The sequence below is a fragment of the Mytilus trossulus genome, chromosome 7 (genome assembly GCF_036588685.1).
Source record: "Mytilus trossulus isolate FHL-02 chromosome 7, PNRI_Mtr1.1.1.hap1, whole genome shotgun sequence".
Classification (NCBI taxonomy): domain Eukaryota; kingdom Metazoa; phylum Mollusca; class Bivalvia; order Mytilida; family Mytilidae; genus Mytilus; species Mytilus trossulus.
Window position 1 is genome coordinate 34,654,618 of NC_086379.1, and position 13,847 is coordinate 34,668,464.

At 29.3% G+C, this 13,847-nt stretch overlaps 1 protein-coding gene across 3 annotated transcripts in view; it reads left to right on the forward strand.

The window, feature by feature from the left end:
* The window catches only part of LOC134724985 (leucine-rich repeat-containing protein 45-like), a 32,695-nt gene extending 19,640 nt beyond the window's left edge, over nt 1-13,055 (forward strand). For 2 of the 3 annotated variants that reach the window (XM_063588422.1, XM_063588423.1), the window contains exons 10-18: nt 13-90; nt 544-679; nt 1,322-1,399; nt 1,803-1,914; nt 3,409-3,479; nt 6,741-6,926; nt 7,586-7,759; nt 9,343-9,490; nt 10,646-13,055. In XM_063588422.1, coding sequence (XP_063444492.1) covers nt 13-90; nt 544-679; nt 1,322-1,399; nt 1,803-1,914; nt 3,409-3,479; nt 6,741-6,926; nt 7,586-7,759; nt 9,343-9,490; nt 10,646-10,839 — 1,177 coding nt within the window. In that variant the 3' untranslated portion in view covers nt 10,840-13,055. The remainder of the gene's footprint in view (nt 1-12; nt 91-543; nt 680-1,321; nt 1,400-1,802; nt 1,915-3,408; nt 3,480-6,740; nt 6,927-7,585; nt 7,760-9,342; nt 9,491-10,645) is intronic. The other variant, XM_063588421.1, reaches the window with a different exon arrangement.
* The last annotated feature ends 792 nt before the right edge of the window (nt 13,056-13,847 follow it).

Consider the following 13,847-nt stretch of genomic DNA (forward strand, 5'->3'; position numbering starts at 1 on the left):
TCTTTATATCAGAACCACTACCCAGCAAGTGGCACATTTACAAGAGGCTCTAGAGGAGAGGAAATCTTCATTCAATGCATTAGCTGCAAAGTAAGTTGAAGTGAAAATGAACAACAATAAAATACTAAATCATTTAGTTTCAAATTTTCTTAGTGGTTTTCTGTTAGCCTTAGGTGTGTAAATGTAAATATGTTCATTGAACAAATGAAATACATTAGGGCTATTCCAGGAAAAAATGTAGGGGGGGGTGGGGGGGTTGGAAAGCAGTTTTTGTCAGCACCCGCCACAGAGACAATTGTAATTGAGAATAATAGTGCATTAAAGTGTGAAAAGTTGCTCTGATATCCATCACCCATGTATCATTAATACAATGTGCCCTGGTTATATAGCAGATTGACAAACACTTATTTTGATCATTGAGAAGCTTAATATTCCCTTAACAACACAACATAATTAAAACGTTTAGCTGATTTTACAGAGTTATCTCCCTGTAGTGTTAGGTACCACCTTAAGATATAATTCTTCTTTTATTTATGATAACAGATTGTCTATGACAGAATCTGAACTAGCTTTACAGGAACAGAAAACACATGATGTAGAGATTGTAGTAGAAAGACTAAAACAAGAACTGTCAGGGAGGCATAGCTCTCATAATGAGGACCTGAGGAAAGAAAGAGAGGTAAACATGAAGACTTTTCAGTTTATTTTTAAAATTTAAAATAGGATTTCGCTATATTTTTCTACAAGAGAGCTTTATCATATATTTAATAGAAAAATTAAATAAAAAATGGGTTCACTGTTCATTTAAGCTCATACTTTGCCTTCCAAAGAAGCTTACCTTTTGTAAATGAACTGTTGAACTAATAGGAGAAATAGAGGTAATATCAAAATAGCTTTTTCAATGATATATACATGTTAAAAGACATCTGGGGCTTAAAGGAATTGATTTTTTTTGGATGATTTTTGTACTGTATGATAAAGTAACAACTTATAAAGTAATAAATAAAATTTGTAATATAAAAAAATGTTTACAATTTTTTCTGAAATTTTTGTACCCTCGAGCCCTCTTGAGCATAACACACAATAATGAAGGCACTCTAGAGCTTCTTCTTTTCTTTTTTGATATACTTATAAGTTCAGATTAAGTTGTTTATAAACTTAAATATATATCAATGTAAATTGATAGTTTCCCAGGAAGTGATCTGATATCTGAGGACAAAGTAACATTATTACTATATTTATATTAGAGAGTTTTGTATCATGAATATGACAAAAAAAAGGACAAATCTTGTTTAATACTGTGGTTGTTTTTCTACTTCAGACAAGAGCAACTATGGAAGCACAGCTACACAAAGAACTGTCAGAATCTAGTGACAAAAATATACAATTACAGGCCAAGGTAAAGTATGATAAACATCTGAACAAAATATTAGTTTCAGAGGAGAAGATTTAATGTAAAGAGAACTGTAACAGAACTTTATTAATAACTACAAGTACTGTTTTCAAAGCTTAAAATAATACCACTGACCCTTGCAAAGTCCGTATAGATTGTTGTTTTTAAGATTTCAATGCCTCTTTAATCCTATTGGGGTAGATAACTCCATCCCATTTTCTTTACAGTAACTAAACGTTTATTCATAATCAGTAATTGTATGCATTCATTGCTATTTAAATGTGATCTGTGCATAAAAAAATTGAATAGTTAATGCACACCTGACCTTGCATTATCCAGATTATACCACAGCAAGATCAAAGGAATTTTGCCTATAGCATGTGTTAACGCTATTATAATATCTTTTAAGTTGGATGATACAGAAAGAAAATGTCGTATGCAGCAGGATCAGATTTTTGAACTGAAGGAACAGGCCACACATTTACAAGCAGAGATTAAAATTAAAGGTGCTCACTTTGAAGGTATGTAAAACACTAAACTCCTAATTGAATGGTGCAGATTACTTTCATTGTAATTGGATTTAAGATTTTGAGTTTTTAAGAGACTTGCGGGTACAAAAATTTCAGCAAAAAATTAAACATTTGTTTTTTCATTACAAATTTTATTTATTACACTATTACCTATGACTTTATGATATGGTACAAAAATCAACAACAAAAAATCGATTCAGTTTGGCCCCAGATGTCTTTTAAGGTGGCTCGGGGCCTATTTCAAGTTTCTATCAGAAGTGCCGTATTTTTTGTTATTTTATTCTTTACAGAAATTGAATCAAATTGATAGAAAAAAGTAGGGGGTCACGGACCGTTTAAGCTCAAAATTTTACTTTTAAACAGGTATGTAAAAGGGACCATTTTTCAATGAAATGATAGGGAAAATAGAGGTAATGACATATTTTTATTGGATTATCAAAAAACCTTCTATGACACATGGTCCAAAACTGTAATATAAAAAGCTAAAATGTAGCTTCAAAGAATGAGGAAATAAAAAAAATAGGTTACCGATAAGAAAAAAAATATATTTTGCCTTAAAACCCAAATTTTGGCGGGAAAATGGTGAAAATGGGTGAAATGTCATTTTGACCCTTTAACAAATATGGATTATAACGAAAATATTTTATTATTCACATAACTACAATGATTTAACATTTCTAATCAATCAAAATATTTTAAAAAATTATTTCGAATTAACGACAAATACTTTTGAAATTCATGCTTGTTATATATGTGCAGTCGAATAGTCCCGAGCCACCTTAAAATGTTTTTATCATTGAAAAAGCTCCAAATTATCTGCCTTTGGTGCAAAAATGCCATTTTGTGGCATTAAATTTGAAATATCTTCTTTATCTCCTCAGTGACCTATATTTTTTATTATTTTTTTCAAAATAAGCTTTACATAAACTAAATAATTGTAAAATTTTAGCGATTTCTGTAATTTAGTTCTTTTTATATTTCGTTTTTACCTTTACATGTATTTCTCCTATTAGTTCAACAGAAAAAAAAGACATTAACAAAAATGTATGCTTCTTTTGGAGGCAGATTGGGAGCTTAAATGATCGGTGACCCCATTTTTTATTTCATTTTTCTATTATTAAAGTATATGATAAAGTTCATTTATGAACAAATATAGAGAAATCCTATATTAGGGGGACAAAAATAGTTTAGACCCGCAAGCACCCTTTATAATATGAATTGTTAACTTTCATTTCCCTTTCATATTTAAACAAATGATGATTAGCTCAAATCTTTTAAAATGGTTTTCTATAAAAATTTATTGTGGATTTTTTTTTTTAGCCTGAATAATATTGAAATTAATCAATTGAAATTTAATGCATGTAAGGGTTGAATAAAAATAGCCTGCCCCCTTGACTGTATTCCTGGAACAGCTCTTAACAAATATTCTTTGGATTGTAAGCTAAGAATACACTGCATGTATATATAGATGAATCTGTTTTACAGAAAGAATACAATCAGAAAGAAACAGACACAAAGAAGATCTTAGAGATGCAGAACAAATAAGACAGAAAGAGGTATAATTTTGAATAACAATAGTTTTAAATAAAATTTTATTTTTCAAAACTTCTCTTCCTAACTGGTAATTAAATTTGATAAAGCAATAATTTGGATAGCAGTTTGTAAATTTTAAGGGATTAAAAAAGCAAGAATAGTTGAAAACATATCTCATGTCTTGAGACTCAGATGTGAGAGTGAGATCTTTACATATTAGCATGATTAGGTGACATATTGATTTTTGTCTGGTCATAGAAGAAAAATAGCTGTATTTGGCAAAACTTTTAGGAATTCGTACTTTATTTGGCATTTTTAACTTTTTTGGATTCGAGCGTCACTCACTGATGAGTCTTTTTAGACAAAACGCACGTCTGACCAATTTACCAAATTTGGTCCTGGTATCTATAATGGGTTTTTTTCAAACAGTTTGAGAGTAGTCAGCCATTGCAAATGCAGTATACTTTAAAAATGTTGCATCCCTTCATATAAATTACATACTAAATAGAAATATAGGTTACAAACCTGGTAGACCAACAAGAATATTAAATCCCAAAATGGGAGGGGGGATTTAACTTCTGGTGATATGCAAAAAAGAAGAAAGTATCCTCCAACAAATTCATGCAACTCTGAAATTTCTTTTATTAGAGTGCAATCTTTGTTGTCTGTGCAGAATTCATTAGTATGTGGTTTGTGGATTTTTAAGGAGAGGCTTGATGCAGTGAAGTTCATTGATTCAATTACTGTGAAAGTACTTTAATTCGTGGGTATCAATTTTCGTGGTTTGAGCAATATTTACATGTTCGTGGGTTTTTAAATTCGTGGATTTTAGTTTTCTAAAAAAAAAAATTAAAAAAATTAAAGCCTTTAGACAAAAAGGTTACAAATAGTCTGGATTGAAGGAAATTGCAAAGTAAACATTGACCCGTGTAAATCCTAGTGACAACAATTATTAACCCAAGTTAAAGTGATCAACAGATTAAAGACCATCAAAGGTGTTAATTAGGCCATAAACATGTCACCTAAAGAAAAAAGCAACATAAACAAATACTTTAAACGTATCTTAAATTGGGTTACTCCTGGTTTGCCCACTTTTAATCCTACCAATTATCTAATAGCAAAGAAAACAAAAAAGACAAAAGGTTTAATGAGCATACAATTGTATAGTCTGTTCCAACTTAGGTATATAGTTTATCAGTGTTTTCTTACTATATTTACATGCTTTTTATTATGATTTTCAAAGAAAAATAATAAATAAATCAAATAGGTTTTCTCTCAATAATTTGATATCAATTCAATATTATAATATAACATACAACTAAAGACAAAACAATTGAATGACATTCAGTAATAAAAGTGTCTTCACATTTTTTTAGTTTCTGAATGATTTTCATGATATAAATACTGCAATACAAATATTGCAAACATAATTTATATGATATATGAATCAAAGTTTATAAGTACATTAAAATAGGGAATAAATAAAGCACGGATGGGCATGTTGGAGTCATATCATAATTTTGGTGTTCCATAGAAAGCGATATACTTCAACCCAGAATTCTGTCACATAATCAGTCAATAATGTAGTAGCAAGTATTTTGTCAGCTTCCCCAATGTCTACTAAACTTTTTCAATTTGCAAAACGTTCTCGACGAGTTGGGGTGGAACAAGAGGTTATACTGCGGCTCGTCTTTTAAATCAAGTGATATTTCATTTTATTTATCATACGTTTGTAGTCAACATTTCTGTGCCTTTCAACAAATACACTTAATAAAGTTGGGAATACCATCTGTGTTGTTGGTTGCTGTCTCATATTTCTTTCTAAATGAAGCTGTTACTGAATTTGTTTAGCGATGTATCCTTACTTAGCTTCAGATTTGTTTTAAAAATAAGACAATGCTACCTTTCAGAGCTCTTAGAGACAGATTTACTGTTCAAATTGTGCATTTGTTAAGCTGCAGTTATATTCTATTTGTTACAACTAATTTGACATTTGTTATATTAATTTCAGAGCAGTGTATTTATTTAAATAATAAAAATATATTTATTATTCTTTAATTTATTATTTTTCAGAATGTGACAACAATTAAAACTTTTTGTTAATATATAACAAAAGTAATACACTTTTTTGCCTTTTTTATATTTGTCAATTTCAATACACTTTCCTTCAAAATTATATAAAACAAAAATATCTTTGTACATTTTTCTTGAGTTAATAGCAGAATATACAATGTAGTATCTTTAATTAAAAAAAATAAGAGGTAAAAAAAGAGGTATAATGTCAAATTCTGCATTTTTCTGCTCAAAAATATTAAAATAAAAAATATTTTTGCAGATTTTCATTGATTTATTAGCAGAATATTGTATTATTTGTATAAAAATTACAGGTAAAATAAAAGGTAAAAATTATGACTTTCATTTAGAAATAAACTATAATTGTTAAAACAACAATTCCCCCTATGTTTACATATGCATGTAATTAAAAGTGGGCAAACCAGGATGACACCCTTAAATTGTCAAATGATTTTTATCATAATCAAGCCCAGCATGTAATTATTATTTCCCATATGTACGAAAACTATGAGGATATAAAATGAACACTTTATCATACTAGCATACCAATACCGGAAATCTGACTTTCATCGTCAAAAACATTTTTTTATGAGAATCAAAAGATCAAAAGTTGTTCAGTTTAGATTATTAAAGATTAAATGAGTATTATCTTGCATGCAGGTATAGTTCTGTGACTGCTATTAAAGTATTCTACGATAAGGCGTCATTCAATACATTCTTTCAATCATATCAGCAGAGACAAATAATACAATTGTATTATATGTCTCTGATATCAGTAGTCAAACCTAAATGGGGATCTTTCTTGTCTTGATTTGGACAATGGTTGTTTCATTTCATTGGACACTTAAATTCGTGGATAGAGTCTTCCTAGAAAACCACCAAATTGGTACCCCACGAATAAAAGTACTTTTACAGTATACAAATTAATCTCGTTTTATATTTATGTAAATGAATTATGAAAATTGAGATCTGATGTAAATTTAAATGATTTTTTATTTTCATTTTGGGCTGTATTAGCTAAAAAAACCTATTAGTAAAATAAAAAGTTATACAGACAATTTATTGATATTTTTAAAAGACCATTGTTTAAGGCCGTACGGTGACCTATAGTTGTTAATGTTTGTGTCATTTTGGTCTTTTGTGGATAGTTGTCTCATTGGCAATCATACCACATCTTCTTTTTTATATACACGGTTATAAATTCATTTCAGGTATCCAGAGTGCGACAAGATGCAGATGAAGTTGAAGCAAATCTAAGGGAGAGAATCCAGCAGTTAGAAATGACAAGACTTGAACTAGAAGAAGAAATTAGTCGACAGAAAAATCATAACATGTCCAATAAACTACAGCATGAAGAACAGCTTTCTATTATTAAACAAAAGTTCCAGTCTGAGGAGGTACAGTAGTATACAATAAATCTGATGACAATATAAGTATATGGACCACCAAAGACTTTTCAGTAAAACAAGGAAAATTTGGGTCATTGAAGACCTACACTGACATCAATTTTCCGTATTTAATATTAGAAATATGTCCCAGACCAAACTGTTCATTGAATTTGATAAGAAAAGGTTTCAGAATCAGAAACTAGCCTTAGAACAAACCTATAAAATCATAAAATATAAAATAAAATATTTGTGGAAAGGAAATTCAGGCCAACTGCAGATGTGTAGATTGTACAGTATGGTTATAGATTTCAGAATATTTAACATCACTTTAAAACCATCTAAAAACATATTCTTTATATCGATATATATACTTAATTTGCTCTGGCTGATAAGTTAAAAAGGAATTCTGATGTAGATTCTTCACCTACATCCTGGTATTTTTACTGGTCATGTGATCAGTGATGATACTTATCCCTGAAAAAAATGTTTCTTTTGTATGTTGGTTTTAATTCAGAAATTGTTATTTCTAGTAATTTTATAAAAAGTCTTGATTTTTCTCCCTGTATTCAAACTTTTAAAATGAATAATGGTTTTTTGCCAATAACTTTTTTGGTAAAATAACCTATTGATAACAAAGCTGTTTATTTAATTGTTAATCTTTTACACAGGAAAACAGATACAGTCAATTAGAAGAAAAGTTACGAGTGACCCAGTTATTGAAAGATGAAGTGCAGTCCCGATGTAACCAGCAGAGTTCCACCGTTAGTGATCTAACGTCTAGGAATAGTACTCTTACTCTGGAGACAGAGACAATGAAGAAAAGAGTGGAAGAGATGCAGCAGGTAAATAAAACTTATATTAAGTTAAACAAAATACTGACCAAGTAAACAGCCAATCAGACACAACACAGGGTGAATAAGCATTTCACCATAATAAACAGTATTTTGAGATTTTATTTGGGGTGGAGGGGGCTGTATATAACACTTTCCATACAATGTATTTTGTAATAAAAAGTGTTGTGTGCCACACAGAACATTCAAGTACAATTAGAAGGGCGCATTTCATTTGCGCCAATTTTTTAAAAATCAAACCTTTCATTTGCGCCACAAGGCTATTTATCATTAGCGCCAAAAAATAAACCTTCATTTGCACCATTTTACAGGTATGACAGGTAATATAACGGAAAAGTTAAAGATTATTTACGATTTATTTTGTTTTTTGTTTGTACATAACTCCCCCTGAAAATATGTGTGAGTTCTTTCTCATTTCTAATACAAAACTGAGAGTCACTAAGGTAATAATTATATATATAGTGGTCACATGAAAATTTCAAGACATGACTACATCAAGACCGTTGCTTATAAATTTTGTGCCAGAACAGACCTGTAACTTTACTTTAGTGCTAACAAATGTCTCAATAATGTACTCCAGTGTATAGTGCTTTCTTTTCTTTTTTTATCAAGGTTTTAACATTACTTTCATGATTTTACCAAGGTTTTATTCAGGTTTTAACATTCCTTTCATGATTTTACCAAGGTTTTATCGAGGTTTTAGCATAACTTGTATGATTTTATGATAACTGATTTCTGATATATATGTTTAAAACTGTCTTTATTATTAAAAGACTTTTTGAAAAATTTTATGTTTTATACTATTATTACCTGTATATACATGTATTTACCTATACTTACCTGTAATATTGGCGCAAATGAAAGATTTAGTTTTTGGCGCAAATGAAATATGGTTTGTGGTGCAAATAAAAATTTTTTGGCGCAAATGAAATGCCAATTGGCGCAAAAGCAAAGCACCAAATTAGAATAAACATGGAATTTATTAAAAATTTCAAGCCCTAAAATATTTTCAAATTCCATATTTAAAAATAATTGACATAATAAATAGCCTGTTGTAGACATTTTACCTCAAAATTTTCTATATTCAAATATTCATTGTCAGTTGAACTGCATTTTACAAAGCTAAAACCTGGCATAAAAATATAAGAGTTGAAAAATGAAAGAATATCTAGAATTTAGGTTGATTGACAATAAATGTGGAATTTGCCAAAAATACATCTATTATTAAGTAAGAATTATAATGAAATTTTATAAAATGGTGGGGAATTTCACTTTCTCTTCAACAATATGTACAATTTTTGGCGTTAAAGTAATTTAATTATAACATAAGTAAGATTTTTGGTTGAAAATTCATTAAGTCATTTTATCAATAATGGCTAGACAAAGGAGACAAAAAGCTTCATAAATATGTGGAAATTTGTTTAAAAATGATAATAAAATCGTCTTTTATCAAAAGATTTGTTTTTTATTTTGCTTAAAAGTTTCACAAATATGTTTAGTCATTTAATTTATTTTGGTTTAAAAAATAAATTTAGGTTTGATTATCACATGGATTTGGAAATTTTGCTTTTTAGGAACTAGCTGAAAAGAATGCAGTAACTTTTGCTGAAGTTGGAAAGGTCAAATTAGATTTGAATCAAGCATTAAACAAACTTGAAGCAGAAAGAAAAGTGCAAACAGATTTAAGGGACCAACTTTCAGATTCAGATAGAAAAACATCAGGTAATACATTAGGGCTGTTCCAGAAAATACTATGTCCCCCCCAGGGAAGGCAATTTTTTTAAATATTATGTGGGTGGTTGTATTTGAAATACCAAAATGCAAAGGGAGTGCTGTTCTAATTAAATTTTATTTCTGTGGGTGGTGGGGGTTAAAAAAAAGTGCCGTCCCTGGGGGGGACATAGTATTTTCTGGAACAGCCCTTATAAGTAGTATGAATAAAATTAGACAAAGGCTATACTGTAAATTCAGAAATTATTGCAAGGTTTTTATCTATGTGAATAATGTGACCAAGAGAGTATCGCAATAATAAGAACTTGCATTCTTATATTTAATACATATATGCAGACTTTCCTGACATCCCAATAATTAATTACGTCCATTTATTTTAAAATTCGCAATAAAAAATGCACGTAATCATTTCTGAATTTACAGTACATTTATATAAAAGCAGTCCAATAAAAAAACATCAATGGTGTTCTGACAAAAGGTGCAAAGGTATATGTCATTTTTGTCTACTGTTAGGGAAGACATGGACAAGAGACATAGAAAACCCTACATTTCATTATCTTCTAAGTCGTCAACATTTAGGTCAAATCTTCATGGAATATTATCCTTTTTATCAAGAGAAAGTTTCCAAATTAAAGCAAAACCTTGAAATTATTTATTTTCATTCACCACATTTTGATAAATTTTTTTTAAGTTAACATTTAGATACAATCTGATTTTGGAAGGGGTATGGTTTATCAACATGAAAATACATCTATTGTACCGGTATATAATTAAGAGATAGAAACTAGTGGCCCCAAAGTTGAATCTGCAATTTCCATGTTTCTAAATAGTCGGCATTCTGATAGTCCATGGTTCTAGGTAATCCTAAAACAGGCAGTCAGACATCAAAGAAATCTTGAAATAGTTCTCTATATACTGGTAATCAGTCTGATGTAGGGAAATTAAAATTTGAGATCCAGTCTAATCTATTAACTTTGAAAAAAAATATATAACAACATGAACATAAGTAACAGTTCATTTAAAAGTGTCCCATGTATAAATAAGGTTTTCTATATTGTAAATTATCCCAAAAAGTGAATGATTTTTTAAATATTTGAACATATTTTAATTTTCAGTGCTATTTATATCTTTTTATCATTATTGCAGAACAAATTTTGAGATACAGAGAAGCCTGTGAGGAGAAAGATGCAGAATTAGACAGTTTAAGAAGACGTCTCAAGTCTCGTGAGTTAGAAGTATCTCATGTCCGAGAAGAAGAATCACAAAGAGCTAAAATGCTACAGATGGCTGTATTGAACTATTGTCAAAACATACCACAGTCAACAATGGAATCATCATGATCAAAGAAAAAAAATATTTTAAGGAAACATTGTTGAAATATTTTGTAAAAGGTTAACTTCCTTCTCTTGGATATGTAGAAAGACATGAGATGAAAAGGAGTAGTTGTATAATTTTTATTCTTGTATGATAACAACACACTTCAATACAAGATGCATCCAAAATTTAACTCAGAATATCATATCTCTAAATAAATTAAGCTTTAAATTAGTGATTTCATCAGTAACAAATATATGTTTTAGGGGGCTCACTTGTATAAATCATTTTTTTTTTTTTTAATTTAGGATTTCGCTGTATTTCTCTATAAAAGAACTTTATCACATACTTAATAGAAAAATAAAATTAAAAAATAGGGTCACCGTTCATTTAAGCTCACAATCTGCCTTAGAAAGATGCATACATTTTTGTAAAGGTACTGTTTTTCTGTTAAAAGAGGTACATTTTAATATTGAAATAAAAACAGAACTAAAATACAGAAATTGCTGAAATTTTCTAAAGTTTAGTTTAAGTACAGCTTATTTGAGAGAAAAAAAAAGGTCACTGATGAGCAAAAAAAAGATATTTCAATGTTAATGCCAAAAAACAAAAAATGGCATTTTTGCACCAAAGGGAGATAATTCCCTCCGCTCCAATTTCGATGTAATAAAACAAAACTCAACACATAAGTAATGATAATCATATTTTGGCATAAATAACAATTTACAATCATACATATGTCATAAATAAATTTCTCATTTAAAGTCCATATTCTTGATAAATATTAATTTCCAAAATATATAAATGCACCAGTCACTTCTCAAACAGACATCAAATTCATCAATCTGCATTATCTGAAAAAGACTAACTTCTTCTATTTAATAAGGTATAACACATGTACAAAAATAATCAAATTATACAAAAATAAAATGGGCGGGAGGGTGGGTAAATTTAACGTGTTGAATTGACCAGTAAACTTTTCGAAATGACCAGGAAATATTTATGAAAATTTACCTGAAGTGAACAGGTATTTCAATTAACCAATCAAATGCGTATAAATTACGAACGATAAATTTTTGTACAAACAGGTAACGAGTAATATCGAAAGGTAACGAGTAATGTCGAAAGCATCCGAGATGGAATTAAGTATTTTTAATTAATTAAAAATTTACCAATTTGGAGATTATCAATGATATTATACATTTTAAAGGTCATCTGGATCCACTACAAATTTATTTTTTGGATTGATTTTTGTGTACTATATGATATTATAGTAACAACTAATAAAGTAATAGATAAAATTTGTAATGAAAAAAAAAAAATTAAATCTTTTGCTGAAATTTTTGCTCCCTCAAGCCTCCTTAAACATGTTAAAGAGAGATCATAGATGTAATAGATCATATTACTCTCATTATACATATGGAATACAGAAAGAAGTATAAAGAGTTGTGATAGAAGTATGGTTTCTTACATTGATTAATGCCATTAAAGTCACAAATAAAAGCTTTAAATGGTATTGACTTAAACAATTTTGATAATTCATAGTAAAATATCATTGCTATATATTTGTTGTTGTTGTGTCCACTTTCAGGCAAGTTTGTCAGTGAATATGCTTTAATGTAATGTCTTAGTTCCTTGATAACTGCTATCTTTTCATATGTATGTTTTCTATAACCTATGAATAAAAATCAAGAGCTTTTAAAAGTACTTTATATACTGTAAATTCAGAAAATGTTGCATGCATTTATTATTGCGATTTTGTCATTTTAGACTCAAATATGATTTTAATGTTTGCGATATTCAGAAAAATTCCTGTTTGATTCATGTAAAACAATTAAAAAATGTGAGTTTTAATTATTGCGATTATAACCTTGTCGCATTTTCGCAATAATTTCTGAATTTACAGTATTTATTTTACTATGGATTGACATTGAATGAGAGAATGTGTACCAGCTTTTATAATTAGTATGTACAACAAATAAGAATTTTAATTAAGGTCATGAGTTTTAAAGCACACAATTCTCAGTGTTTTTAATTATATTTAATGTGAAATTTAATATTAGATCTGATATGGTTGTGATATTTTTCTAGTTCAAAATATTCAATTTTTTTTAACAATTTCTTTTGAAATGATATGATGATATTTAGTACCGTATTTAATGTGATCTTGTCAGTTTTACTGGACCGGTAGTTTTACTTTATTTTGAAATAATGTGATGATATTTACTATGTAATTTAGTATATTTAATTTGATCTTGTCAGTTTAGTTTTAATTTATTGTTAGATAGTTTTTTTTACATATTTATATTTTCATACAATAAAGTATAAGTTAATTGTAGAAGTTATTGATTGTGCAAGAGACTGATTTGTGTGGCTGATTTTTCTGTGTGGTAGGGTAATATCTCATGTCAGTTTACAGTAGAACTTGTTTGTTTGTTTAGATGTTAAGTTGGCTTGAGCTTTAGATTTTACTTGTTTGTAATTAATCTATCAATCATGAGATATGTGTCTCTCTCTGCTGGGGACCATGACCTAAGAAGTACATGTACTGTAAAACTAGCCTGTTAACACTGAGGTTGTGAGTGTGAACCCTGCTCATAGCATTCCTATAATCTTAATTGACTAGGATTGTCAGTTACTTTACTGAAGGTTGTTGTTTTCTCTGAGCACTCAGGCTTCTTCTACCAATGTTAACTAACTGACCAAGATATAGCCCATTGTTTTTAAAGTGGTGTTTAACACCACTGACCAACACTCCATCAATCATCTATCAGAATACCCAGTTTTAGAAAGAAAAAAATCGCCAGCTGAAGGAATTCCTCCGGGTGCAGGAATTTCTCGCTACATTGAAGACCTGTTGGTGACCTTCTGCTGTTGTTTTTTCTATGGTCGGGCTGTTGTCTCTTTGACACATTCCCCATTTCCATTCTCAATTTTGTTACTTGTATAATGTATTACTTGTTTACAAGTAGATGTGGTATGATTGCTTGCGAGTCCTAATGATGTGAATATATGCCACCATACAAAGAGGGAC